General features: G+C 43.2%; 1 protein-coding gene across 2 annotated transcripts; it reads right to left on the reverse strand.

Moving 5' to 3' along the window:
- Positions 1-1,943: 1,943 nt before the first annotated feature.
- Positions 1,944-24,341, reverse strand: CEP57 (centrosomal protein 57). Of its 2 annotated transcripts, none has more exons than XM_020809357.3 (11): positions 24,074-24,341; positions 18,728-18,884; positions 14,844-15,023; positions 12,700-12,821; positions 11,724-11,840; positions 10,078-10,155; positions 8,823-8,939; positions 7,684-7,764; positions 5,502-5,728; positions 4,897-5,041; positions 1,944-3,279 (listed from the first exon to the last, which is right to left on the reverse strand). In XM_020809357.3, the coding sequence occupies exons 1-11, from the start codon at positions 24,116-24,118 to the stop codon at positions 3,058-3,060; spliced, it is 1,491 nt and encodes a 496-aa protein (XP_020665016.3). In that variant the 5' UTR covers positions 24,119-24,341; the 3' UTR covers positions 1,944-3,057. The 2 variants fall into 2 exon arrangements, with proteins under 2 accessions (XP_020665016.3, XP_020665017.3); XM_020809358.3 differs by lacking the exon at positions 24,074-24,341 and adding an exon at positions 23,887-24,025.
- Positions 24,342-24,435: the final 94 nt, after the last annotated feature.

Genomic DNA, 24,435 nt, shown 5'->3' on the forward strand with positions numbered 1-24,435 from the left:
TCTGGTCCTTGTTTAAAGTTCTAGTCTGCAGTCTGAAAATATTAAAAATATTAAATTTTAAAAATCAGAAATATGTTTATATGATGCAATTACCAGAACTGGCCACTACAGGGAACTGGCCATTACATTATATAGGTAATCGGCCACCATTTTGCCTAGTCTCTCGCCAGTTTGAGGCAGTTCCCACTACCCCCTGAGCATTGTTGTCACCAGACATCCTTGGTTACTGGACTTACAGAGCTCTGAGTCCAACAGATTATAGGGTTCGCTATTGTCCACAGTTTTCAGTATCCGTGGAGGAGTGGGCTTGGAACTGATCCCTCATGGATACGGGGATCCTACTGTAAAATAAATGAAGAAGGCAGTGACTTAAACAAGGCACATGAATCAGTCCACATTGAAAACTGGATGCTGTTTCACTGTTGTCCACCATGTACCAAACAGATCACTCTATGTGTGGATTCCCCCCCCCCATGACCGACCTAAGGAGAAATTCACCCAGTGGTCGCAAAGTGGAAAGCCCTATTGCTTCAAACAGCAAACTCCAGTACACACAGCTGTGAGATGATGGACGGCTGCATGGTACACTATAGGCCTGCTGAGGCGCTGCACTCCAAAACCATCAACAAGATGGTCCTCTGCATTTAATTAGGCACATTTGTTTAAAGATTTGTTTTAGAATGGTTAAACCATAACCATCCAACCTTTATTTGTGCATAAAGAGAACACTACCATGGAATGCAGATCTGGGGAACCAATGTCTCTCCAGTTGTTGCTAAATCAAAGCTGCCACCCCAATTAGCCATGCTAGCCTGGCAGTGATGGGAAATGGAGCCCAACATCTGGAGAACCAGAAGCTCCCCAGGCCCCACATTACCTGCATGAAAACTGGGAAATGGTAGGGAGGAAGTATTGGAAGGAGACGCATGCATTTAGAAAGTGATCAAAAAAGTGATTATTCGACATTTTATCCTGTATTTCACATAACAAGTTATCTGCACACACAATAAACCACAGCACAAACTGGATGGCTTCAAATCAGTATGCAGAATAGCTCTTCACACTGCAGATGGAAGATGCCAGTCCTATTTTTAGGCAGAGTGTAGGCTTCTGTTTGTCAGTTCTGTAAACCAAGCTAAGAATGGTGCGAAAGAGGGTAAAGCTTTAATAATGCCTAACTTCCTAATGTTCTTGGACTACAACTCCCAGCAATCCTGGCCAGCACAGCTAGTGGTGAAGGCTTCTGGGAGTTTTAGTCCAATAACTTCTGGGGACCCAAGGTTGGGAACCACTGCCTTAGAGCAAATCAAGAAAGGTTTTTAAAACTCTTACGGTCCTGTTATTTCAAGGTTATGTTGACAAGCCTAAGAGACACTTAACGCCAAGCACTAATGTTTTCATAGCTGAAGACGAATTTAAACCCAAGGCTCCAACTATCAACAGTAACTCTAACAAGAAAGAGGAAGGTATTATACTTGTTTCAGTTGTATCAAACAACAGATTTACCACCAGAAAGACTTCTTGTAGACTGATTACAGCGGGAACAAAGATCTTCTTTTCTAAAGAACCATCTTCTGTCCAGATGTTTTGTGTTGCCCCATGCTTTCCACTTACAGCATTTCTACCCATTAACATTATACTCCTCTTCCTGGCCCCCTCGTAGGCCACTCAAGACATTTTCATGCGGGATTATGAAGTAAGCAGGCCGGAGGAACCACGGATTTTTCATCTTCTGCTTTAGCACATGGTGATAAATATACTGTACGATTATCCACTGTCCAGTTAGTAAAAGACAACTCGCTCTACAGATAGCACAGATCATGAGGGGAGCATAGAATGTTAACAAAAATGGAAACACCAATCCTTGACACAACCCACTTTCAAAACCTTTCTGGGTTAGCATTAGACTTGCAAAGCCCACCTGTCAATAGTTTCCCACTTAATTTCTTCACTTAGCAAGCTGCCTTTATTGGATTCCAGTCAAATCTCAGAAAAATACAGGCAATCTGAGCCAGCCTTACATTCCAATCATTAGAAATCTTTCCCATTATTAATGTAATAAATAATATATTTCTGTTTATACATCATTTTATATCCACAACAGCCACCAGATCTCCTAGACCACAAATAATAGTTTTCAGGTTAAAAAGAAGCTGCCAATGTAAGAACAGCATGATCTGATTTTTTAATATATATTTACATTTACCTCATGTTCTACGAGAACATCTACATGGCTATTCCGTTCCATTCTGGAACTTCATTAAAGTTACCACAGACCAAAATCTGAACCACCCTGAATGTTAATAAGTTTGTTTTTTAAAAAGTTATTTAATGTCAAAGTGATTGCGTGTTTGTTTGCCCTTTTATAAAAAAAATTTGTATTTCAAAATGGGGAATATTTTACCATAAAATGCTAAGGGATGAAGCAACGAAGTGGCGGTAGCACAGCACACTCTACACACAAAAAGAGGGCAGTAGAAAAGAAGAAGAAGAAAAGTGAAAGAACTGTCTAACCTGAACAAAATACCTACTGAAGGGGTCACAATGAAGCCATTATTACTTATAAGTCTTTATGGGGTCCCTTTCCTCCCATTATCATCTTTCCTCAAAGATTGTGTATGCTTATGAGAGGGAGCAAAAATCCACACAGACGGTATGTCCAAGGCAGCAAAACCTTTGTCACCTCCAATTTGGGAGTGGGTGGGGATTATTGTCTTTAGAGTCCCTGAGGTAAACAATTAACTTGTTTAAGGCAAAGCTGTAGGGCAAGGATTAAGCTTCACAGGAAACCCACCACTGGCAGAAATGCAAAGGGCGCAGTAACATATTAAAATAATAATACTAACAAGATAGGGTGGTCTTATTCTCCTTTCCACTCATCCCCCACTTGCCATCAGAACTGAAATGTGATCTGGCTGGCCTACAGGTGGAATATGGGGAGGGTTGTTTAGAAAGTGCACCTACGGCGTAATATTTTGCCCAGCAGTGAAACCAGCTGGGCTACAGCTAGAATGACAAAAATGTTACCAACGATTTATAAAAAGAGAGCGAGAGGCTTCAATATTCCCAACTGATGTCATCTTTCTGAAGGGAGCTCTGGATGCTTTGCATTTCCCTCAGCAACTGCAAGCTCTTCTTGCCGCGCTCACCTGGCTTCTCCTTCAGGCCAAAGTCTTTCACCTTGACAGGAAAGGGCACCATTCTCTCTTCGCCACTGATCCGTCGTGGCTCTTCAGAACTCGACCGCTTGCTTTTGCTGTGTCTCCTGTGTTTCTCCAGCTAAAAGAGGGATGAGGAGAGCCGCCATTTAAGAATGGCCACCTTCACGTCATAAAAACATTCTCTCCCATAGCCAATCCTGACACCCAACAGTCTCTCCATCATGATCGTGAGAATGTGCAATACAGAGGGTTGTTGTGTTTTAAATTTTAAATCATAGTTCAAGATGGGGTCATTTCAAAAACCTCTGCAAGCAATGTTATACTCCTTGTAATTAATCTGTCTCTGTTAAAGGTGTCCTGTTGGGGAGTGGAGAAAAGGAAATATACAAAAAGAGAAAGAGAGAAGAGGGCTTCCCACACATTCTAGCTGTCCTCTGATTGTGTGTGGTGTCCGAAACACTGCCCCCCAAATGTATGGAACCCTCAAGAGAAACAAAAATGTTGTTCACACTTGTTGTTAAGGAAACATCTTGGAAGCCGAATGTGCGAGCACCATTACAGATTTTTCACAATCCATAATTGTATAAAGAATTCAACTCACCAGTGCTAAAACTGGAAAGGATTGGTTCCTGGTCCCAGTTTTAAAGCACAGAATCTCAGGGAGCAAGGACAGTGCTCCTGACTTTGGTGAGCTGCTCCTGATCAGAGCAGACAGCAAAGACTGGAAAAGTTAGCATTTTGGACCCATAGCCAACATCCTACTGGCTGGAGAATTCAAAATCCAAAAATTGAACTTTTCTATGCTCTGCAACTTGGTCAGAAGTTCTGTGTTCACAGCAGAAGTCAAGAAGCACTTCCCAATTTATTGTCTCTCTCAAAGGCTTCAAGTAGCTCAGTTGCTATGGAACTTTCCACTTATGCTTACCCATATTACTCTGGACAAAGAATCACAGAATAATTGAGCTGGGAGGGGCCTAAAAGGCCATCAAGTCCAACTCCCTGCTCAAAGCAGAAATCCAAATCAAAGCAGCTCCGAAGGACGATTATCCAATTTCCTCTTAATTGTACAGCTCTAATAGTTAAGAGGGTTTTTTTTCATGATATTCAGCCTAAATCTAGCTTGAGCTCAATATTGCATGTGCTGCACTCTGGGATAATTGAGAACAGATCCGGCCCTTCCTCTGTATGACCTTTCAAGTATTTGAAAAATGTTTTTAACATCTCCCCTCAAACTTCTTTTCTCAAGGCTAAACATGCTCAGTTCTTTCAGTCTTTCCTCACAGGACATAGTTTCCAGCCCCCTATCATCCTTGTTGCCCTCCTCTGAATTTGTTCCAGTTCCTCAGCATCCTTCTTGGTGTAGTGTCCAGAACTGGACAGAGTACTCTAGATGAAGCCTAATCAGCTCTGAACACAGGGGGACAAATATATCACAGGATTTGGAGATTACACCTCTGTTAATGCCTCCTAAAACTGCATTTGGCTTTTTTGCAGCCACCCTGCTCTGTTGGCTCGCATTCAACTTTTGATCCACAACAAACCCAAGATTCTTCTCACTTGTAGTATTACTGAGCCAAGTATCTCCCATCTTTTAAAGTGTGCATTTGGGTTTTTTTACTACTAGATGTACAACATCTGTGTTTCCACCTCAACCTAAAGCATATCTAAAGGAGAGAAAAACCTTCACAATTGATTACTTCACCGACACCAGATGGAAGTTGCCAAAATACCTCACCCGTGCCTGATGCTTTTTGATTTTTGAGATCTGTTCAGCTTTGGCCTCCATCTTTTTCACCAGAACTTCCAGTTCCCTCTCCAGGTCTTCTCGTAAGGCAACGGTCGGAGCTTCGTGGATCAGTTTTGCCAAATGCTGGTGATCACTTAAGCACAATGGAAAGATAGGGAGCCGGGGGGGGAATGGGTTAAAAATGCTTAAGTTTGTTAAGAATCTCTTGGTTACACCTTTTCACACAGTGGGGGACAGAAGTACCTTCCCCATCCCAACCCAATGCCTACAGAGGTCTCTTCTCTTGCTATTTCAAATGGGCAAGAAAATGCTCATCCCAGAAGCAGCACCCAGCCTAATTGACTGTTTTAAATGCAATCACTGATGCTGCACGCAATATCACAGATTTACTTTCCTTTGAAAGATCTTCCTTCTTCTAAACAGAATTAAAAATTCTGCCTTGCACAAAGAGGAAGCAAAAGGAAATCCAGAGGGAGCCAGAGACTATACTATGTATTGTACAGCATTTGCTATTAAAGTAAGAGTTCGCTGTAATCCACGTGTTCCAGCATCCAAGTGGGCTGGAACCAATGTCTTCAAAACTTTCAACTCACAAACTCATCTGCCCAAGTTCATCTTGCAAAGTCAGCAGCACTTCAGAAAGGTCTCCCTGGGAAGAGGACGAAATGGACGACAGGGAAGATCGCCGGCCTCTGCTTGCCTGTTGACTCAGGGGGATTTCGCTGACCACCCGGTCATTACAAAGGGCTCTTGAGTGATGCTTCATGAGGTGCAGCACATGCTGCACATTGGCTCCCACTGAATGGCTGGGGCTGGTAGACTGAAAGTTAAGAGAGAGAAGAGACCAAGGAGACCAAAACTATTGCCGGTGTATTGAATGCTAAGTGCATCCACTCACTGAGAACCCATTTTCTGAAGAAAGACACTGAGTTTTTCAATGTATTCGCAAAGGTTTTCACAGCCGGGATCTAATGGTTGTTGTGGGTTTTTTGGGCTCTTTGGCCGTGTTCTGAACAAAGAGCCCGAAAAACCCACAACAAACACTGAGTTTTATTGAACAAATAAATATAGCTGTTCAATCCATTATTATAGAATACATATAGATACATATGCATGTACATATGTATATTTGTACACATACACACTCACACACAATGAAAAAAGCTTAATTGCTGAACATACGGCAACTAATGACAGACCACTAGATCCCATACTGGGAAAGATGAATAGGTTCTATGGAGAGATGAGAGAATATAATTTTTTCATAACCAAAAAAAAAAACTGTTTACAAGTTTAAACAGACTTTTTTAAATTTTCAAACTGCGTATCATGGACAATTAATATTATTTTTAGTAAAGAAATTATCTGGCCTTGGTAGCCAGAGGCGTGGTATAAAAGTTGAATAAATAATAAATAAGATATTTACATTTATCTTGTTTTTCTGCCTGTAAACATGGGTCTGGACGATGGTAAAGGAAAGATGGGGGGGAATTGAGCAATATTCCAAAATGAAAATGAAGTTGTGATACAAAGGTTCGAAATCTATTGCTTTAGCCATTGCGTCCTAGCCTCGGGTCTCCAGGTGCCCATAGACTGCAACTCCCAGAAATCCTGCTCAACACAGCTAGTAATGAAGGCTTCTGGGAGTTTTAGTCTTAAGAACATCTGGGGAAAAGGCTGGGAACCATTGCTGTAGGCACTACAAGCTGACAGAAAGATACTTCACAACAGATCGATCTGCAAGCACATTAAGTAACTACAGTGGGGTCTCAACTTACGAACGGCTCGACATACGAACGTTTCGACTTATGAACCACTCTCATAGGAATATATGGACTCGACTTACGAACTTAGATTCGAGTTACGAACTCTTTCCCCCCCTTTTTTTTAAAGCTAAGTCATCTTAGGTTAAAAGGAAAAAAAGAAAAAATATCCCCCTCTAGTGGCAGAAGGTGGAATAGCAGCTTCCCATTAGTTTCTATGGACAAAAGAGCAGATACGGATTAAATGGTTTTCAATGCATTCCTATGGGAAATGCAGATTCGACTTAAGAACTTTTCGACCTGAGAACTGCCTTCCAATACGGATTAAGTTCTTAAGTCGAGACCCCACTGTACTAGCAAATGGAAATAATGCAAATGTTACTATATGTCAAAGCAGACAAAAATATGTAAACATTCAACTCTTTAGACCAGTGGTCCTCAACCTTGGGCCTCCAGATGTTCTTGGACTACAACTCCCAGAAGTCTTCACCACCACCTCTGCTGGCCAGGATTTCTGGGAGTTGAAGTCCAAGAACATCTGGAGGCCCTAGGTTGGGGACTACTGCTTTAGACCATAGAAAGAGGCAGCGGAGCCAGGAGATCGCTTTGATCCCTTCCCCCCTCTTCCTATGCCGCCATCGGGCACAGAAAGAGGGGGAAAGCCCGATGCAAGCCATCCCTCATCCCCAGGGGTGGGTTTCCCTTCCGGTAGGCTTTAGGAAGCCACTGGAAGGGAAAATCTCTCTCTGCTTATACCCCTGAGGAACAGCTAATCCGCAGGGGCATAAGCAGATCGGGGATGACGGGACAAATATAAAAGGGTTATATTCGTTGCTTCGTATTCTTTGGGGTCTCTGGACAACGAATCAGAGATATTCGTTGAATATCCTGATTCATTCTTATATTCGTCCCCATGTCTAGTCAAAACCATTTGGGAATTTAGGATTAGGAAAGGCTGAGACATTGCCTCTGAACACAGAGTTACCACTAAGTTAAGCAATTTTTTCCTTACCTTTCCAGCAACAAATGGCACATCACCCAAACTCAGCCTGTAATGAGGCTGAGGATGGAAGTGGCTCGTTCCAGAGTCATTCTAAGAAAAGAAAGCAAAAAGGGACACTCTCACTAGAAGAAACAATGCAGAGCTCACCCCCATTATACACTAGATACACAGGTAAGTGTTGACTTGAAAGTTGAGAGAGCTGGAATACTTGGATTTGATTCACACAGAAGCCAACCTGTGTAGCCTTGGGCAAGCCGCACAATCTCAAAGCACACCCAGAAGAGAATGGCAAACCACGTCTGACTATTTTCTACCTAGAAAGCTCTGGGAACTGTTGCCATAACCCTGAATTAACTTTGCAGAATTCTTATTATAAGATGGGACCATTAACTCAGTCTACTCAAACTTTAGAAAAGTTACTTTTGGGGACATACTGACTGGGAAATTCAGGGAGTTGTACTCCAAGAAACTCCATATCGATCAGACTACACCAATGTATTCTAAGCTGGTATTCAAAACCATTCTTCCCAGATCTAAGGGGCGGCGGGGGGGGGGAACCTTGCTAGATCAGTCAAAGCTCTCCTACTAGAGTCTCTGGTATTGGAGCTATAAAGCAGATCATGGAGGAAACAACCAGAGAACCTTGTTTGGTGCTACCATTAAAAAGGCCCTGCTTCAAGAGAACAGCCACTAAGCAATGATGCCTTCATTCAGCAATGCCACGTGAAGTGCCATTTTATTCAGCAGTGCTACTGCTCAGCCAACGATCCCTCGGAGCAGTGCTTTTTAATTGTGGTGTCATCGAGGCTGCTCAGAAGCCAACATTCATGTTCTTTTTGCTGTTTAATCCAAAACCTTGGCTCCTTCAAAAAGCTTTTCTTCAGTGTGGTCCTGCTTTTAGATTTTTACCCAGGAATTCTATAGTAGAGTTATTTATAATAATCTATGCCTGTTTTTGTTGCCATGGCACTATATGTTCTAGAAGTGTGCAAATTTGCACCTTTCAGCTATCATGATCAGAACTTCTCAGAGCTTCTACCCTATTGTAGAACTACAGCAGGTCCTAATGCAGAGATTGTCTGCCTCTGAAATTTGGATTTTGTTTTCTTCTCAATACTAAAGACAGCAGCTTCTATTTGTGCACATACCTTATCCAGCTGCTTTACTTTCTTCTTTGCCTTCTTTGGTTTTGAAGGTCCAGACGCCAGGACTGCCTGCTTCTGTGCCTGCAACAACCTTCGATTTGCTTCCAATCCAGTCTGAAGCTGTCGAGACAAGCCTGGGAATTATTATTCTTTCCTTAAAATCAATATAATAGGAGATGAGGGTTCAAATTTCTGTTGAGTCACTGAAACTCATGGGAAGGGAGGCTGAAAATGATAAACTACTCCTTGACCATTTCACATATGAGAAAAAAGAAAAAACCCTATTAAGGTCACAATAAATCAGAAGCAACCTGGTAGTGTGCAACACCACCACAAGCTGAAACTCAAGGATGTAACAGAAAAGAAATAACTATTAGCATATTGACTTTTGATCAGCCAAAAAACTGAAATTATCCCCAAATAATTCCTCGGGGGATTTGAACACTTCCTTGCTGTTTCTACCCCAAAGATGCCTCTGAAGTCCCAAACGGAGGAAATCAGGAAGAAAACACAGGGATATAATTACAGGAAAGAGGAAGATTAAGCACTCTTTACTGTAACTTGGAAAAGGTACATTTTTACCTCAGCTGGGAAATTCTGAGAATTACAGCCCAAGGAAACATCTAGTTCTCCCTTCCATTTTGTACCCTTCCCTTTGCAACAGAAGCTGATCAGGAACCTGGGTGTCCCCCATTCCCTTCGCTGCTCCTCCGAAATCTTGTTTGGACCAAAAAGGCAGCAGAGGGACATTTGACAACCATTTTACCCCAACCATCCCCAAGCTGTCACTCTTGGGGTAAAGGTAAGGGTTCCCCTTGACATTTAGTCCAGTCGTGTCTGACTCTAGGGCAGTGGTTCTTAACCTTTGGTACTCAGGTGTTTTTGAACTGCAACTCCCAGAAACCCCAGCTAGCAGAGGTAGGTAGGTAGGTAGGTAGGTAGGTAGGTAGGTAGGTAGGTAGGTAGGTAGGTAGGTAGGTAGGTAGGTAGGTAGGTAGGTAGGTAGGTAGGTAGGTAGGTAGGTAGGTAGGTAGGTAGGTAGGTAGGTGGGTAGGTAGGTAGGTGGGTGGGTGGGTGGGTGGGTGGATGCTTGGCTGAAGATATGCCATATTTTTCAGTTTATAAGACTGAAATAAATTTACGGATAACTGGACCCCAAAGCAAGCGACGTGAGTCCGATGCGCAATAATTATTCCTCTGAACAGGCAGCAGCCGCTCCTTCTACAGAGTATTCGAAGACCACGCCAGCCCTCCTTACCTCAGCAGCTTTTTCCTGCACCAGCTTCCGTGCCCGCTCTTCCTCTTGGAGCTTCTCCTCCAGTTCTTTCATTTTTTTCTAAGTCAGAAAACAAAAAGCAGACGTCTCCCGCAGATGTAATACGATTAACAGCTAAGCACCAACACAATGGAGCAGACCGGAGAAACCTCCTTTGAACCTTGGAACTGCAGAGCTGGAAGGGACCCTTAGGATCATCAAGTCCAGCCCCTCTCAAGAAGACACAGTAGAGAATCAAACTCCCAACCTCTGGCTCAGCAGCCAGAGCCATAAGCCACTGAGCTATTCAGCAGTTCTGCCCTCACCCAGTGCCTTCCAAGTGCATTGGACTACAACTCCCATGATGCCACTGAACTCAGGGAGGTTGACTTGAGAGCAGAGAAATACCCGGTAAGCTTCCTATAACAAGGATTTCATCACCTTTGCAGATCCTACTCTCCTTGGAAAAGAGGATCTACTTACCTGTGGTTGCCCTATGTGGCTAGTAAAAACTCTTTAACTAAAGCCTGGAAAAATTACTCTTTTCAATTATACCTTCTAAGACCACCCACCATCACCATCTGTAGCCATGCTGGCTGGGGGAAGGCAGAAAGTTGGAGTCTAAAAGCATTTTTCCAAGTCCTAGTTATAATACTAGCACATCTCCAAATCCTCTAAGGCCATTTTTAAGGCAGAGAGGGCGGCTTACAGAAGGCAAAATGGCCCCCTCTGTCTCTCTGAGTCGCTGTTTCCCACTTTGTCTTGATTCTAGTGTAAAAGCATCCGCGCAACTGGGTTGTGAGCAGAGTTTTGGCTACAGTACTGCAGTTTTACTACCGTGTCACGAATACACACAATTCTGGGCAGTGTGCAGCATAAAACAAAAAAACCTACAATCTTCACCCCAAACTCCATTCCTATGTAACAACATAATCAGTATGGTGATGCAACCAACTTGAACACTGTTAATATAAGAAGGCAAGTCAAATTCTGTCTTAAGTTATTTCCTATATATTGGGAGGGAAGGAGCCTGGCAGCAAATGGCAGCTTGTTCCACAGAATAGGGTCCATCATGGAGAAAGCCCACTTCATCACTATCGCCTTCTTAGCCTCCCTCAGCATGCCATCTTCAGAAACTATGAGCTGGGAGGCAAAGGTGGAACGGGTACCTGTTTTCTGGGAGAGATGTTCTGGCAAGTATCAAGATTCTAACCCACTAAGGGCTTTATGACTCATAACCAGCATCTTGAATTGACCACAGAAACTAACAGAGAGCTAATGCAGGGCCAAGACTGGGAATACACGAACAAATTTAGTAGTCCCAGAGATCAGCCTGGCTGACACATTTTGAACCTGCTGAAGCTTCTGTCCTGTTTTCAAGGGCAGCCCTACATAGACAGTGGTAAATCAGATGAAGCGGAGGGCACGGGAGTACAAAATGAATATGCAAGGAAAATTGCTCAGGCAGCTGTCATACAATATACAATGGCTCCATAGTAGTAACTACTGTTGGATACAAACCTGATGAATGAACTGATTAACATAGGTAATGAGATGGAAAAAACCCATTGCTACAGAGTGCCTTCAAACATGCTTGCCATCCGCCATCAGCCCGGGCTTGGCCTTAGAGCTCAAGGCACAAGACTCACCTCTGCAAGCGTCTGCATTGCCGTAAGCCTTGCATATTCTTTCTCCAGCATGTCTAGCCTTTCCAGTTTAGACTTCACATGAGACTGATCAAAGATTCTCTCTCTTTCTAAGCTGGCCTAGAAAGAGAAGAGGGAAAATGGAGGTCCTTCAGGGCACGAGGGGGCGCAGAAAAGGAGGGTAGAAACAGCTTTCTCTATCATATAAAGCCAAAGAAACGAGGCCAGTAAAAAGGGGAGAAGTCAGTAACCCCAAGTCAGTATTTCACTAAAAAGCAGGAAGTTGTTGAAAGAAATGTGAAAGTTGAGGGAAAATGAAAAAGCACAGTGTTACTTCTGACAACCAAGCTAACATACAGCCATCACAGTCAGTAAAGTTTGGGAAATTATGATGGTGGTTGTGGGTTTTTCGGGCTCTTTGGCCGTATTCTGAAGGTTGGTCTTCTTAACGTTTCACCAGTCTCTGTGGCCAGCATTTTTAGAGGACAGGAGTTACCAGAGCACAGACAGAATTCCAACTCCTGTCCTCTGAAGATGTCGGCCACAGAGACTGGCGAAACATTAGGAAGAACAACCTTCAGAACATGGCCAAAGAGCCCGAAAAACCCACAACAGCCATCAGATCCCATCCGTTAAAGCCTTTGAGAATACTCTGTAAAATTGCCTTTTATTTATTTGTTTGGACCACAAAACTAGCAATATCTCCAAGCTGGCATGGCTATTAGCCGAATCCAAATAAGTCTCTTGCCCAAGCATTGCTGATTACTGGCCACTGACACTTTCATCCTCACAAATTTGTCTCGCTCCCTTTTAACACCGCTTCAGCTCTTGCTGCGAACTCCACAGTTAACTAATATAAGTAAGTCAAGGCAATGAGCAAGATTTTTAGGATCTACAGAATCGAACCAGTTAGCTGTAATCCTCTCGCACCTTGCCTGCCAGCATTTACCAGGCATGTTAACTTCAAAGTCTGACGTACCTGCTTCTCCAGGACAGAGGACTTCTCATGTTCAGCCTGCTCTATCATTTGCTTCATGTAATCCAGCTGCTTCTCCAGAAGATTGCACCTTGTCTCAGCACCCGCCAGCTGTGCTGCCAATGCTAAAAGCAGCAGAAAGAGAAACGGTCAGCTAACATGAGAGGGAAGTGCCAGCTGTGCCAGAGGGTTTAGTTTCTACAAATTATCATCCCCTCAAAAAAAATGTTTTTCACAGGCATATGAAGGTGCACGCCACAGATTCAATGCTGAATACATCAGGGGAGAGCTAGTCACCAAGTATTTATGGGCAGAAGACAGGCCCTTAAAAATAAAAGGCAAGAAAATATCAACTGGATCCAAAGGATACACCAAAACCCAGAAATCATGTCATACCTACAGGGCAGCAACTAGACGCTATCCAATATCTAATGTTGAGGTATTCCAACCAGCCACAGATGTGCTTCAATAAATGAAGCCCAAGCTACGAAGAGTAGCAGATGAAGCATGCCAAACACTTGTCTTGGCTGTCACCTAAAAGTTTACTAGGAGGTCCCTGTGGATACGTCCGTCAGTTCCACAAGTGGGAACAATCGGATAACGTGGTGACCCAGCTGCTTCTGGAACTGATACCTGCATTCTGATTCCAGGAGGCTCACTATACAGGATTGCTCTCAAAAAGGTCTTTTTTGAGTAACTTTTCCAAGTTCTCATTCTCCATCACACGGACCGACAGAAAGGGGTCCAGCAACAACCAAGGTTAATTATTTATTTTAAATATTTGTACCACCTTTCTCCCACCGTGTTTCCCTGAAAATAAGACAGAGTCTTATATTAATTTTTGCTCCAAAAAACCCAATAGGGCTTATTTTCAGGGGATGTTTTGTTTTTTTCATGTACAACCATCTACACTTATTCAAATACCGTCATGTCATCTTCTTCTGGTGGCTGCACAAGGGTGGAGGGCAGGGTTTCACTTAACTGGGGCTTATTTTTGGGGTAGGGCTTATATATTATAAGCATCCTGAAAAATCATACTAGGGCTTATTTTCAGGTTAGATCTTATTTTCCGGGAATCAAGGTAGAAGAGCCCAAGGTTCACTGGAAATCGGCAGGGATTGCCCAGAGGGAAGATCCATAACAACATATGAACTTCCTTGAAAGCTTGAACTTCTCTACTGATCTTTGCCTCCAACAGGCATTGACAGGGTGCATCCGATGGGCTCTGCCTGCTGTAAGTTTTAGGAGAACAATCCATGGTCTGCAGCATCACATGGGGCTTTTCCCACTATTTTATACTACTCAGTTGGTCAGCCATTCCAGCACGGATATTAGCAGCACTGGAATAATGATTTTCATTCAAATCAACAAAGAAGGGAAGCTTAACATTTGCCCTGTGCCCAACAATGTTGATACAGCGCAAACCACCCCTTCTCTCTCACTAATAACAATTACCTTTATCAGGATCACCAAAGAATAATGCACAAATTTAGAATACACCCTGTATAACTGGGACAAGTAACGCTCACGTGGTACCCACTGGACCTGTATCAGCTCACAACAGGCTAGCAAGAATGTAATCAACCAGCCAAAAGAGCTCTGTTGGATTATTGCGTGCTGATGCAACGATAGCAAAAAAAGAACAACTTCTTCAACACTATCCCTGCCGTGGAGTAAACCACTGGATGCACTCTAACCCATTTTTGTTCAAACTGGCTCCAGCTTTCCTCCCAACATTGCTGTCCCAATTCTTTCAATGTCTCCCATCCCCTAAAAATCCAGGGAGCTTATATGGTCTACTCAGCAGAAAGGGATGGATGAACCGACACACCATTTCCCCACTTCAGACAGGGGTCAGGGCACTTTTGCTAAACAGATTTTCCCCCAATATAATGTGTTTCTGTATGTTATTTTCACTCATTTATAATTTTCAGTACCTGTTAAACTTCAGTACTTTTTAAACAGCTGCATTGCAAAATTCAGACAGGTGCATATGTCAAAGTGAATGACTTCATTTTAGTTCACATATCAGTTTGAGAATTAACTTCAGGTGAATTCACATTAAAATGGGACCAAATCAATTTCTTCCCCAACCCTAAGTATCCATACAAACACTGGAGATGATCAAACTAGAGATATCAGCTTACCTTCATTCTTCCTGGATACCTCTAGTTTTGAATGCTCCTGTTCCTGCAACTGCTCATTTAGCACTTTCTTATAGTCTGAGGTTTCCCTGGTCAAGTTTTTCACACTCTCCTCTGCTTGAATCCTTTCCAGCTCCAGCCGTCGTATCTTCTCTTGTAAGTTTTTCAGAGCCGAGAATATCGCTAATGTAAAAACAAAGCAAATACAATTAAACATGCCTGTCGCTGAACTGACATGATGCCATAGGCAGAGTTATTAGGTTTTGATCAGAGAGATGGAACTTTAAGACTGCTCAGCAACGACATTTTCTGGGTTGCATTCACCCTGAACAAGCAAGCCACCTGGTTTTGGAAGCTAAGCAGCATTTGTTCTGGTCAGAACTTGGATGGGAGCCCATCACAGAGATATAGAGCTCAGTGGCACAGCACAGGTTCAATCCTCAGCCCTCCATGTAGGGTATTTTTTTTGTGGGAGGAGGAATCCTGCTTGAATCTCTGGAGAGACATCATCAGTCAGGGTCAACAACCTCTGGGCTTGATGGACCAATGGTCTCCCCTCAGCATAAGGCAGTCCCCTCTGTTTCTTCTGCCTTAGCCTACTGCAGAGGCGTGGAAGTAAAGATAAAACAGCATGAACCACCACCCCAGTTATTCTGATGTCCTTGGAGCAAAGACTGGATACCCATCTGAGTTACAGGTTTATTTATTGGTTCATCATCGAATGGGATTTATGATCAGTGCCATTCTGTGTCCGACAGATGGGACAATCTCTGTGCAAAAGAGTGAATGGATATAAATCTGGTAACAAGGATGACAACTCAGAGAAGCCAGTTTCAGAAGACTTCAGCTTCCCAGTACGCTGCTGTGGATACCAAAGTGGTAGCTGTAGAAAAAAAATGGAACTATAAAGGGAAACTGAAGAGCGAGACAGCAGAAATTTGTTACTGAACTCCTTCAAGAGCATCTCTAAGGGTTTAAATAAAAATTAAGGCTTCTTAAAGCCCAGTGTTGTGTAATATCTTATGGGCAGAAAACTGGTTTTCTCCTTGACATATTTTGAATTCCACCCCAGAAAGAACTCTTAACACATTATAATTTACTCCCCCACCCCAAATACAGCTCATCACTCTAACTATGGTTTGCAATTCCAGATAATTAACATCTCAATAGCCCCATTCCTGTTGTCAAGGGTGCACTTACTTTGTCTGTTGTCTAAACCCTCACCTAGTCATGACCCCTCATGGAGATGTGTATAAGCATAGAGAAGACTGAATAAGTATACCATGTTTCTGAGGAAATAATTTTTGATTCATGCAAGCTTTTGCTGAAACAAATGTGCTCACCTATCTGTACGAGGACATCTGTGTTACCATACATTAATGACCACTGTAAATCCAATGATTAATGTTTGTACATTTACCACGTCATTCTCTTTCAATATATATATCAGTGAAAATAATATACAGTACATGAACACTGATGTATCATAAGCTGATCACTTATACTATACTCGGTGCATCTAATATTGGGCTGCAGGCCACAGAAGGCTAGGCCACATAAAATGTCTTAGCCTTTAAGGTGCCTCAGAGATATCTTTTTCCTGCAAGTAACACAACAGTTCTTGCTGCAAACAGATTAACGAGGCTGATTTCTGAAACATTTTGACAGAATTTCTCTTCATCAAACTGTTGCTGACAACACAACCTATGCTGGAATGAGGTAAGCCACATAGAACAGGACAAGAAACAAACATCAAACTGACAATAACAGGTTAGACCTTTCTAATAACTGCAACAGGGCAGTCTCCCTTTCTCTGAACAACTTTTGCCATTCATTTTTTTCACAGTAGCTACAGGAAAGTCAGCAGAAGAGTATTCTGGGAGTTTAAAATTCCTAGGCTTTAGATTAAAGTACTCGCCATACAGGATCAATGCCATAAAGACTCCCCACAGAAAAGCCATGAGGAAACAGAGCCTCTTCTGTCAACGAGGAAAAGGGAAACCTAGTTTCAGTTCTTCCTGCCCCCCAACACACAGCGAAGCTGCAAGAAGCCTGCGCTATCAATAATTAGTAGGCCAGCTTGCTTTTCTGCAATATCCAAGAGAACACCTTGACAATTTTCATTTAATTCAGTTGTCTGGAGCTGATCCAAAACAGGAGAACCTCCTCTAGATTCCAGTGTATGAACACAAGCCAGAGGTTTGAATCAAGGAAGTTAAAATTTCAGTATCCCCAAACATAAGCTGGGGAAGGCTGCTAAGAAATCATTGGGCAAAATTTATTCTTCCCCACATCTCGATAAGAGTCTGGACAAATGGGTAAAATGGAGATAGGGAGAGTGTGGCCAACGCAAGCGTTACCTTTATTAAACCACTAAACCAATCAACTACTGCTGCAAGAACTAACCCTTGAAGGGACTTTCTGCTGCCTTCACACTTCACAGCAAGCGTGAAACTATCCAGGACATGCAATCAACATTTATACAATTATTTGTGTAATAATGCCAATGTAACCTCCCTGTGCTTGATCATATGCACATGTAACTACATTTCACTCAAATATATGAAGAACTGCATTAATCCATGGAAGCTTTGTTGTTGTTTAATCATTAAGGTGTGTCCAACTCTTTGTGACCTCATGGCAGGCCCTCCTGTCTTCCACTGTCTCCCAGAGTCGGGTCAAATTCATGTTGGTAGCTTCGGTGACACTGTCCAACCACCTCATCCTCTGTCATCCCCTTCTCCTCTTGCCATCACACTTTCCCAACATCAGGGTCTTTTCTAGGGAGTCACCTCTTCTCCTGAGATGGCCAAAGTATTGGAGCCTCAGCTTCAGGATCTGTCCTTCCAGTGAGCACTCAGGGTTGATTTTCTTCAGAACAGATAGGTTTGATCTCTTTGCAGTCCAGGGGACTCTCAAGAGTCTCCTCCAGCACCACAATTCAAAAGCATCAATTCTTCAGCAGTGAGCCTTCTTTATGGTCCAGCTCTCACTTCCATACATCACTACTGGAAAAACCATATCTTTGACTTTGTTCCCCTTCTATTTGCCAAGAGGTGATGGGGCCAGTGTCCATTATCTTAGTTGGAAGCTTACATTGGAATATAAAAGTTAGTCTTTAAGGTGGCACCATGTTCTTGTATTTTGCTTTTTATTCTTGCTTTTGTCTAGCATTCTCTGTACTGCATCCCCCATCACCAAGAGCTATGCCAGCACGGACCAGTGGGAACTCCTGTCCAACAACATCTGGAAAGTCTATATTTCAGGAGTGGAAGAGGAAGAAGACCCTCCTTTTTAAAAACCATCAATTGATTTTTCTTCCCTCACTCATTCATCCAATCCCTTGTATCCTTCTTTTGTTAACTGTGCCTAAGGCAGCTTGCAACTTTTTGAATGAATGTTGCAATTGAAAACAATAGAATCAGTTACAAAGAATCATTACATCAATTTTGATTTTTGAAAGTCAAGAAGAATTGCTATGACATTACCAATTTTTTTTAATCTCCCATTTCAGTTCTCTTCAAATCTCTTGATAAGATCTCACAGGCATCTGCCAGAATCCTGTTAGTGATGCAAGCCAGTATAACTCAATCAACATAAATCTCAATGGCAAATTGCCATTTGTTACATACTGCAGAATTTGCTGTTGCATGCCGTCAATGTGAGTCATCTCAATTTGCAGCAGCTCGGTGTGGAGACTGACTTGAATTGAACTGCGCCAATATAAGTATATTGTATGACTCTTGCCATTTTATTTTAAAGTACAACCCAAGGCTCCCCAAGATTATATTTCTTTATGCTGACTGCAAGTTATAAGCTTTCCGATTTGAATAATGAACTGGAATTGATCCTCAAAGCAATCCCATTTCTGTGAGCTGAAAGTTTACCTTTGCTATTACTCTCTGGATATGCCCTTACAGGTCTGGCGGGGGATCGGCTCAAATCAGCATTAATGAAAGGCCTGTGCCGAGGATACTCTGAAAACGAGGCAGCCGAAAGCCTATCTGTGAATGACGACGATCTGTGGCTTGTACGAAGAACTGCCTGGAAAAAAAAGTAAAAATGGTTATAACTTAGAGAGCCAAAAGAGGCACAGAGTTTGCCTGTTCTACCCTGTAATGGGCAAGGGAATGATGTGAATCTTAAGAGGCCCCTAATAGCTAGACTGAAGAAGCTAGTGCTGAATAGTGCTGTGGTTTAGGTATCTGGCAGCACAGCCAGAGGTTGGGAGTTTGATTCCCCACTTGTGCCTCCTTGATGGGGGCTGGATGGACTTGATGATCCACAGGGTCCCTTCCAGTTCGGTGGTTCTAATACAGTGGTGCCCCGTATAGCGAGGTTAATCCGTTCCGGATTAACCCTCGCTATACGGAATCATCGCTAAACGGGTAGGGGAAAGGTATTGGAACGCATTAAACTTCGTTTAATGCGTTCCAATACCTTCGTTACTTACCCGTTCAGCGAGGATTCCAGGTGCCGGCAGCCATTTTCACGCCTTCGCTAAGCGAGGGCAGGGCGCGAAAACGGCTGCCGGCAGCCATTTCCGGGCTTCCGGCGGCCATTTTGGAACCGCCGATCAGCTGTTCGGCGGCTCCAAAATGGCCGCCGCAATACCCGATCTTCGCAATGCGGGTTTTCCCCATTGCGAAGATCGGGTATGTTTCCGTATAGCGATCCCGAAAAAGGGATCGCTATACGGAAACATCGCTATACGGTGCACTCGTTAAGCGAGGCACCACTGTACTCTAAATAAGTAAGAAAACAAACTTTCAGAAGACTTGAAACCATGTGGAGAAGCTGTGGCCCTCCAGAAGCTGTTGGGCTACAACTCCTAACACCTCCTGACCATTGGCCATGCTGACTGGGGCTAAAGGGAACAAGAACCCAGAAATATCTGGAAAGCCGTTGCCTCCCTATTCTTAACATAAAGAAAGAAGGTAAAAGGTAAAGGTTCGCCTTGACATTTTAGTCAGTTGTGTCCGACTCTAGGGGCCAGTGCTCATCCCTGTTTCCAAGCCGTAGAGCCAGCGTTTGTCCGAAGACAGTTTCCATTGTCACGTGGCCAGCGCGACTTAGACCCGGAACACTGTTTACCTTCCCACCGAGGTGGTACCTATTTATCTACTCGCATTTACATGCTTTCGAGCCGCTAGGTTGGCAAGGAGCTGGGACAAAGCGACGGGAGCTCACTCCGTCGCGTGGATTCTATCTTACGACTGCTGGTCTTCTGACCCTGCAGCACACAAAGGCTTCTGTGGTTTAGCCCGCAGCGCCACCACGTCCCTTATTAAAGAGAGAAAGCACTGACTAAACAGGCATCAGGAGTAACAGGACAGAAATCATAAGGCCAATCTGACTGGAATGTCAAATTAATCTCAGGAAAGCCGGATTCAAATTCTATCTCAAGCATGAAGACTGTATAATCTCACGTATCTGCCACTTGGACTTAGCTCACACTGTTTTTGTGAGGATACACCTGGTGCAGGAGGAGTGAAAGAAGCATGTGTTCTGCTAATGTATGTGGTGGTCTTTAAAAGAATGAATGGGATAAAATGCAATTCATTAATTCAACAAGTGGAGGAGGTAATTGAAGGAGACTCTAGATAAACTGATAAACTTATTCCCCCAAAAAATGGGTGAAATACAGGCAAAGCCAGAGGAAGAGGTGACATGCGCATCGTATGACTGCTACTGTGTACAGTACTTACTTTAGTAAATGAATTTGTTAGAGAGTTTATAACCCATCTTTTAAGGTGACCACTTCCAAAACGGCAAAGAACAAAACTGAAAACCACGAGACATAATCTAATGGTAACGTCAGAACATAAGAGACTTACATGGCAGTCCAAGCCATGTTTACCAAAAAAGAGCCAGGAACAGCATTTAAGGATGCAGAAAAAGTTCAGACCCAGTCTCAGCTACAGAGTGCAGAATGATTTTATGCTAAACCATTGTCATCTCAACTGTCTGCTCTGTCTCATAGGGTTATTAGATGATAAAGGGAGGGTGCAACACCACAATTCTTGAAGAAAGAACAGGATAAAAATAATGATGAACAATCCTTATTGACCAATATTATCGTTAATGCTACTGTTATACATTATTGTTATAAATTTAAAAACACACAAGTGTACAGAACCATAGAATAATGGTGTTGGAAAACACCTGTAAGGCCATGGAGTCCCACTCTCAACTTGTGAATGGATATGGGAACCATCTCTACCTCTCTCCCCCAAATTGTCTGTATCTGTGCATAGCACAGGCTTGATGAACCTAATCCCCAAATAAAACTACTGTTTAGCATTCAGTAACCACTCAGTAAACCATAGTTTAGTATTTAAAGTTAACCGTTTTAGATGTTGAACCTACAAGGAAAGCCTTTCATGCAAGCAGCAGCCTTCCTGCTAAGCTTCTGTTTGTAAACTAACAATATGTTTTGCAATGTATTAATTCATTGTTAATTGCTCTTGTTTTTAATACAAGAACAGACTCTGACTGGGGAGAACTGAAGTTAAATCCCTGCTCAGTTTACCACGTGATCACCTCTCAATTCAACTGATCCCCTTGGGGCTTTGTGATGAGCAAGCAGGAGGGGAAGCCACACCTAGTGAACTTTCTCTGGAGCAAAAGCAGGAAATAAGCATAATAATACAAAACAAATCATATACACCACTCTGAGTTCCTTATTAGGATAACAAAATGACCTAAGCAAGCAAACTTGGCCCATTCACTTGGAAATCATTCCTTTGTTTTCTTTAAAAAACACACACAAAAACCTATGGTTCCTGGAAGCCTAGAGATTTCCAGTTGTTGTTTTTTCAAAGGAACTTTTCTAAATTCTAGTTGCAATATGTCACTCCCAGGTCCCTCATGCTGCAATCCTACAGGTCAACCTACTAGAAATAGTGTACACTCTGCTGCTCTCGTTGACTTCCAAACACATCATCTGCACATAGCCTACAAACCGAGCCCCTATGATAGGTAAGTGGTCAAAATTAAAAGGAAAAAAGATCAAAGAGAGTACAAGAGAAGCAGAATACGGTGGCAACCGAGATTTATGTATTTTTTTGGAAATGGTGATAAGTAAGGATCTAGTCTAAGCAACCAAGCTGCAGTTTTTATTTTACTTCCAGACCAAAATGAGGAATATAGGATATGAACAAACAGGTTATCAAGTGTTATGGTATGTTTGCCTTGCAACTACACTACCTTGGTAACATGAGCACGCCTCGGGGTGACAGCACAGGCAACGTAGGTTGCCATCATGTTGCCCTTACTGAAGGTAAGCTCATCTTAGCTTGTCTCCCCCACACCATCAGTGAATAGCTTAGGTCACATGGCAAAAAGTGGCACATACATCTTTTGCGGCCTGTTGCACACACAACAACTTGACCCTAATTCAAGTGATAAATGCTCGATTTAAGTATTTTGCTCACATAGTTTTCTATGCATCATTAAGTATAAAACAGGGAGTAGACTAAGAACCATTTATTTCACCAGTGCACTCAAGCACATTCTCAAAATAATGCCAAGGGAACAAGAGAAGGTGGGGACACAGAGAAGAACAACTGTGTTGCGGAATGGGTTATGTTTGATATGAAGGAAGACCACAGGGGTTTTTGCTAAACCAGGGAACTCACTGAATGGCCTCCAGTCAGTCACTCTCAGTCATTGTAAGACAATGACAAGCATTAAGACAGCACAAGAAGCGCCTTGAATGCCTTAAAGCAGAGATAGGAAAGGTACAAAACCTTACAGATACTCTTGCATTGCAGTTGTCACTGTACTGTACTTCCCTGTTATTTTTTGTGGGCTATTGCTGATGTGAATTGGAGTTTAACAAAACTTGGAGAGCCACAAGTTCTCCATGTACCATAACTAAAAACTTAATACACTGCAATTGAATGAACTATGCAAAACAGTATTACTGAAAATCTGCATGACTTTAGATACACCATCTCTTTTTTTAAAAGAGAAGTTAATTTCATTTTTAGATTCATTCTTTTCCTCTCCCAATTATTCTTACAACAGTCCAGTGAGAGACATGAGGCTGAAAAAGACCAACTGGATGAAATTAACCCACCGATCTTCATGATTTGAGTGAAGGGGCTTGAAGCAATTTATTTGTCAATGATCTTGGGGGGGGGAGGGGAGAGCACCCAGACCCCCAATAACATTCCAAAAATACAGCAGTTTAAGCAAAAATATAAAAACAGCTATCAATGTATCCCTAATTAGAGCTCACCCAAGTTAAACTCTGAAATAACTGGTTGCCCAACTACAGTACTTTTGATTTTTGACGTCAATGAGGGAAAGTGGCAGCAGTCCGACAACACAGGATACATTTTGCCTTCAAAAGATTCCTCTAATCTAAATCATGAAAAACACAGAATTGTAGAGCACGAAGGGGGATCCCACAGGTCATCAAGTCCATCCCCAGCCGATGCAGGAAATCTGCCAAAAAAGGGGCACCCTAATAGATGGCATCCACCCAACTTAAAAAGTCGAGTCCACTATCTCCCCAGGTAGACGGTCCCACGGTCGGAAGCATCTTCCTAGCAAAAAGCTCTTTGCTAATGCTGTCTGTCCCAAATCTCTTTTTTTAATCCTTCCCTTCCCATCCGTCCTTTAATAATAATAATAATAATAATAATAATAATAATAATAATAATAATAATAATAAATAAGAAGAAGAAGAAGAAGAAGAAGGAGATGATGATGATGATGATGATGATGATGATGATGATGATGATCATAGGTGGGGGTCCTGGTCTCATAAATTAAAACCGAACCAGATCCAGGGAGACCCCTGCTTTCACGAGTCTGCAGCTGCCTAGCAGAATTGACACGGAACTATGTCAGTTCCACGGGTTAAGCAAAGCTGGCTCCATGGAAAGCTTGCCTCTGACCATGCGAAGAGCGCCTTTCTGCCCTGGCCGCTCAAGAGCCGCCCACATCCAACCCGCTACCGACATACACACGTACTCCCCGGACACAGCACACGGATCAACCAGGGCCCGGCCTCTTCCCGACCCTCCCCGCTCACCGAGTGCTCAGGGTCTCCTGCCACCGCCATGTCGCCCAAAGGTGGCCGCAGCGGGTGCCTGTCCCTTTAAGGCCAGCCGCTCCCACCGGCCCGCCGCTCTTCCTCTCGCCCTCCCTTCCTCCCGCCTCTGGTGCGCCAACAAGGTAGCTCTGTTGAGTGACATAGCGACCAGCCAACAGCACCGCACCTTCGCCCACATCAATCCGCTCCCGCCATCTACCGCACTCATCATTGCCTTTTAGGGTGTTCTTGCGTCACATAGCCGGAATCCATGATTGACGCGCGGAGGAACCAATAGCGAGGCAGAGGAGCCGAGCCTGGGGCTCCAGTTCCCTCAACGCCGAGGAGGGAAACAGGTGGTGAATTAAACGCCAGCCAAACTGGTGACGCAGTTGGGTTTATGGCAAACTCGGTGCTTTCGCCAGAACAGAAGGGGTTAAAAAACCAACAACAACAAACGTGGGTCCCTTCTAGGCAGCCGCAACTCGACGGCGAACGTAGAGGTGAGGATGTACGCCCTCCCTCCCAGCCGCCAAGCCGCGAGAAAGC

The sequence above is a fragment of the Pogona vitticeps genome, chromosome 3, assembly GCF_051106095.1.
Source record: "Pogona vitticeps strain Pit_001003342236 chromosome 3, PviZW2.1, whole genome shotgun sequence".
NCBI classification, from domain to species: domain Eukaryota; kingdom Metazoa; phylum Chordata; class Lepidosauria; order Squamata; family Agamidae; genus Pogona; species Pogona vitticeps.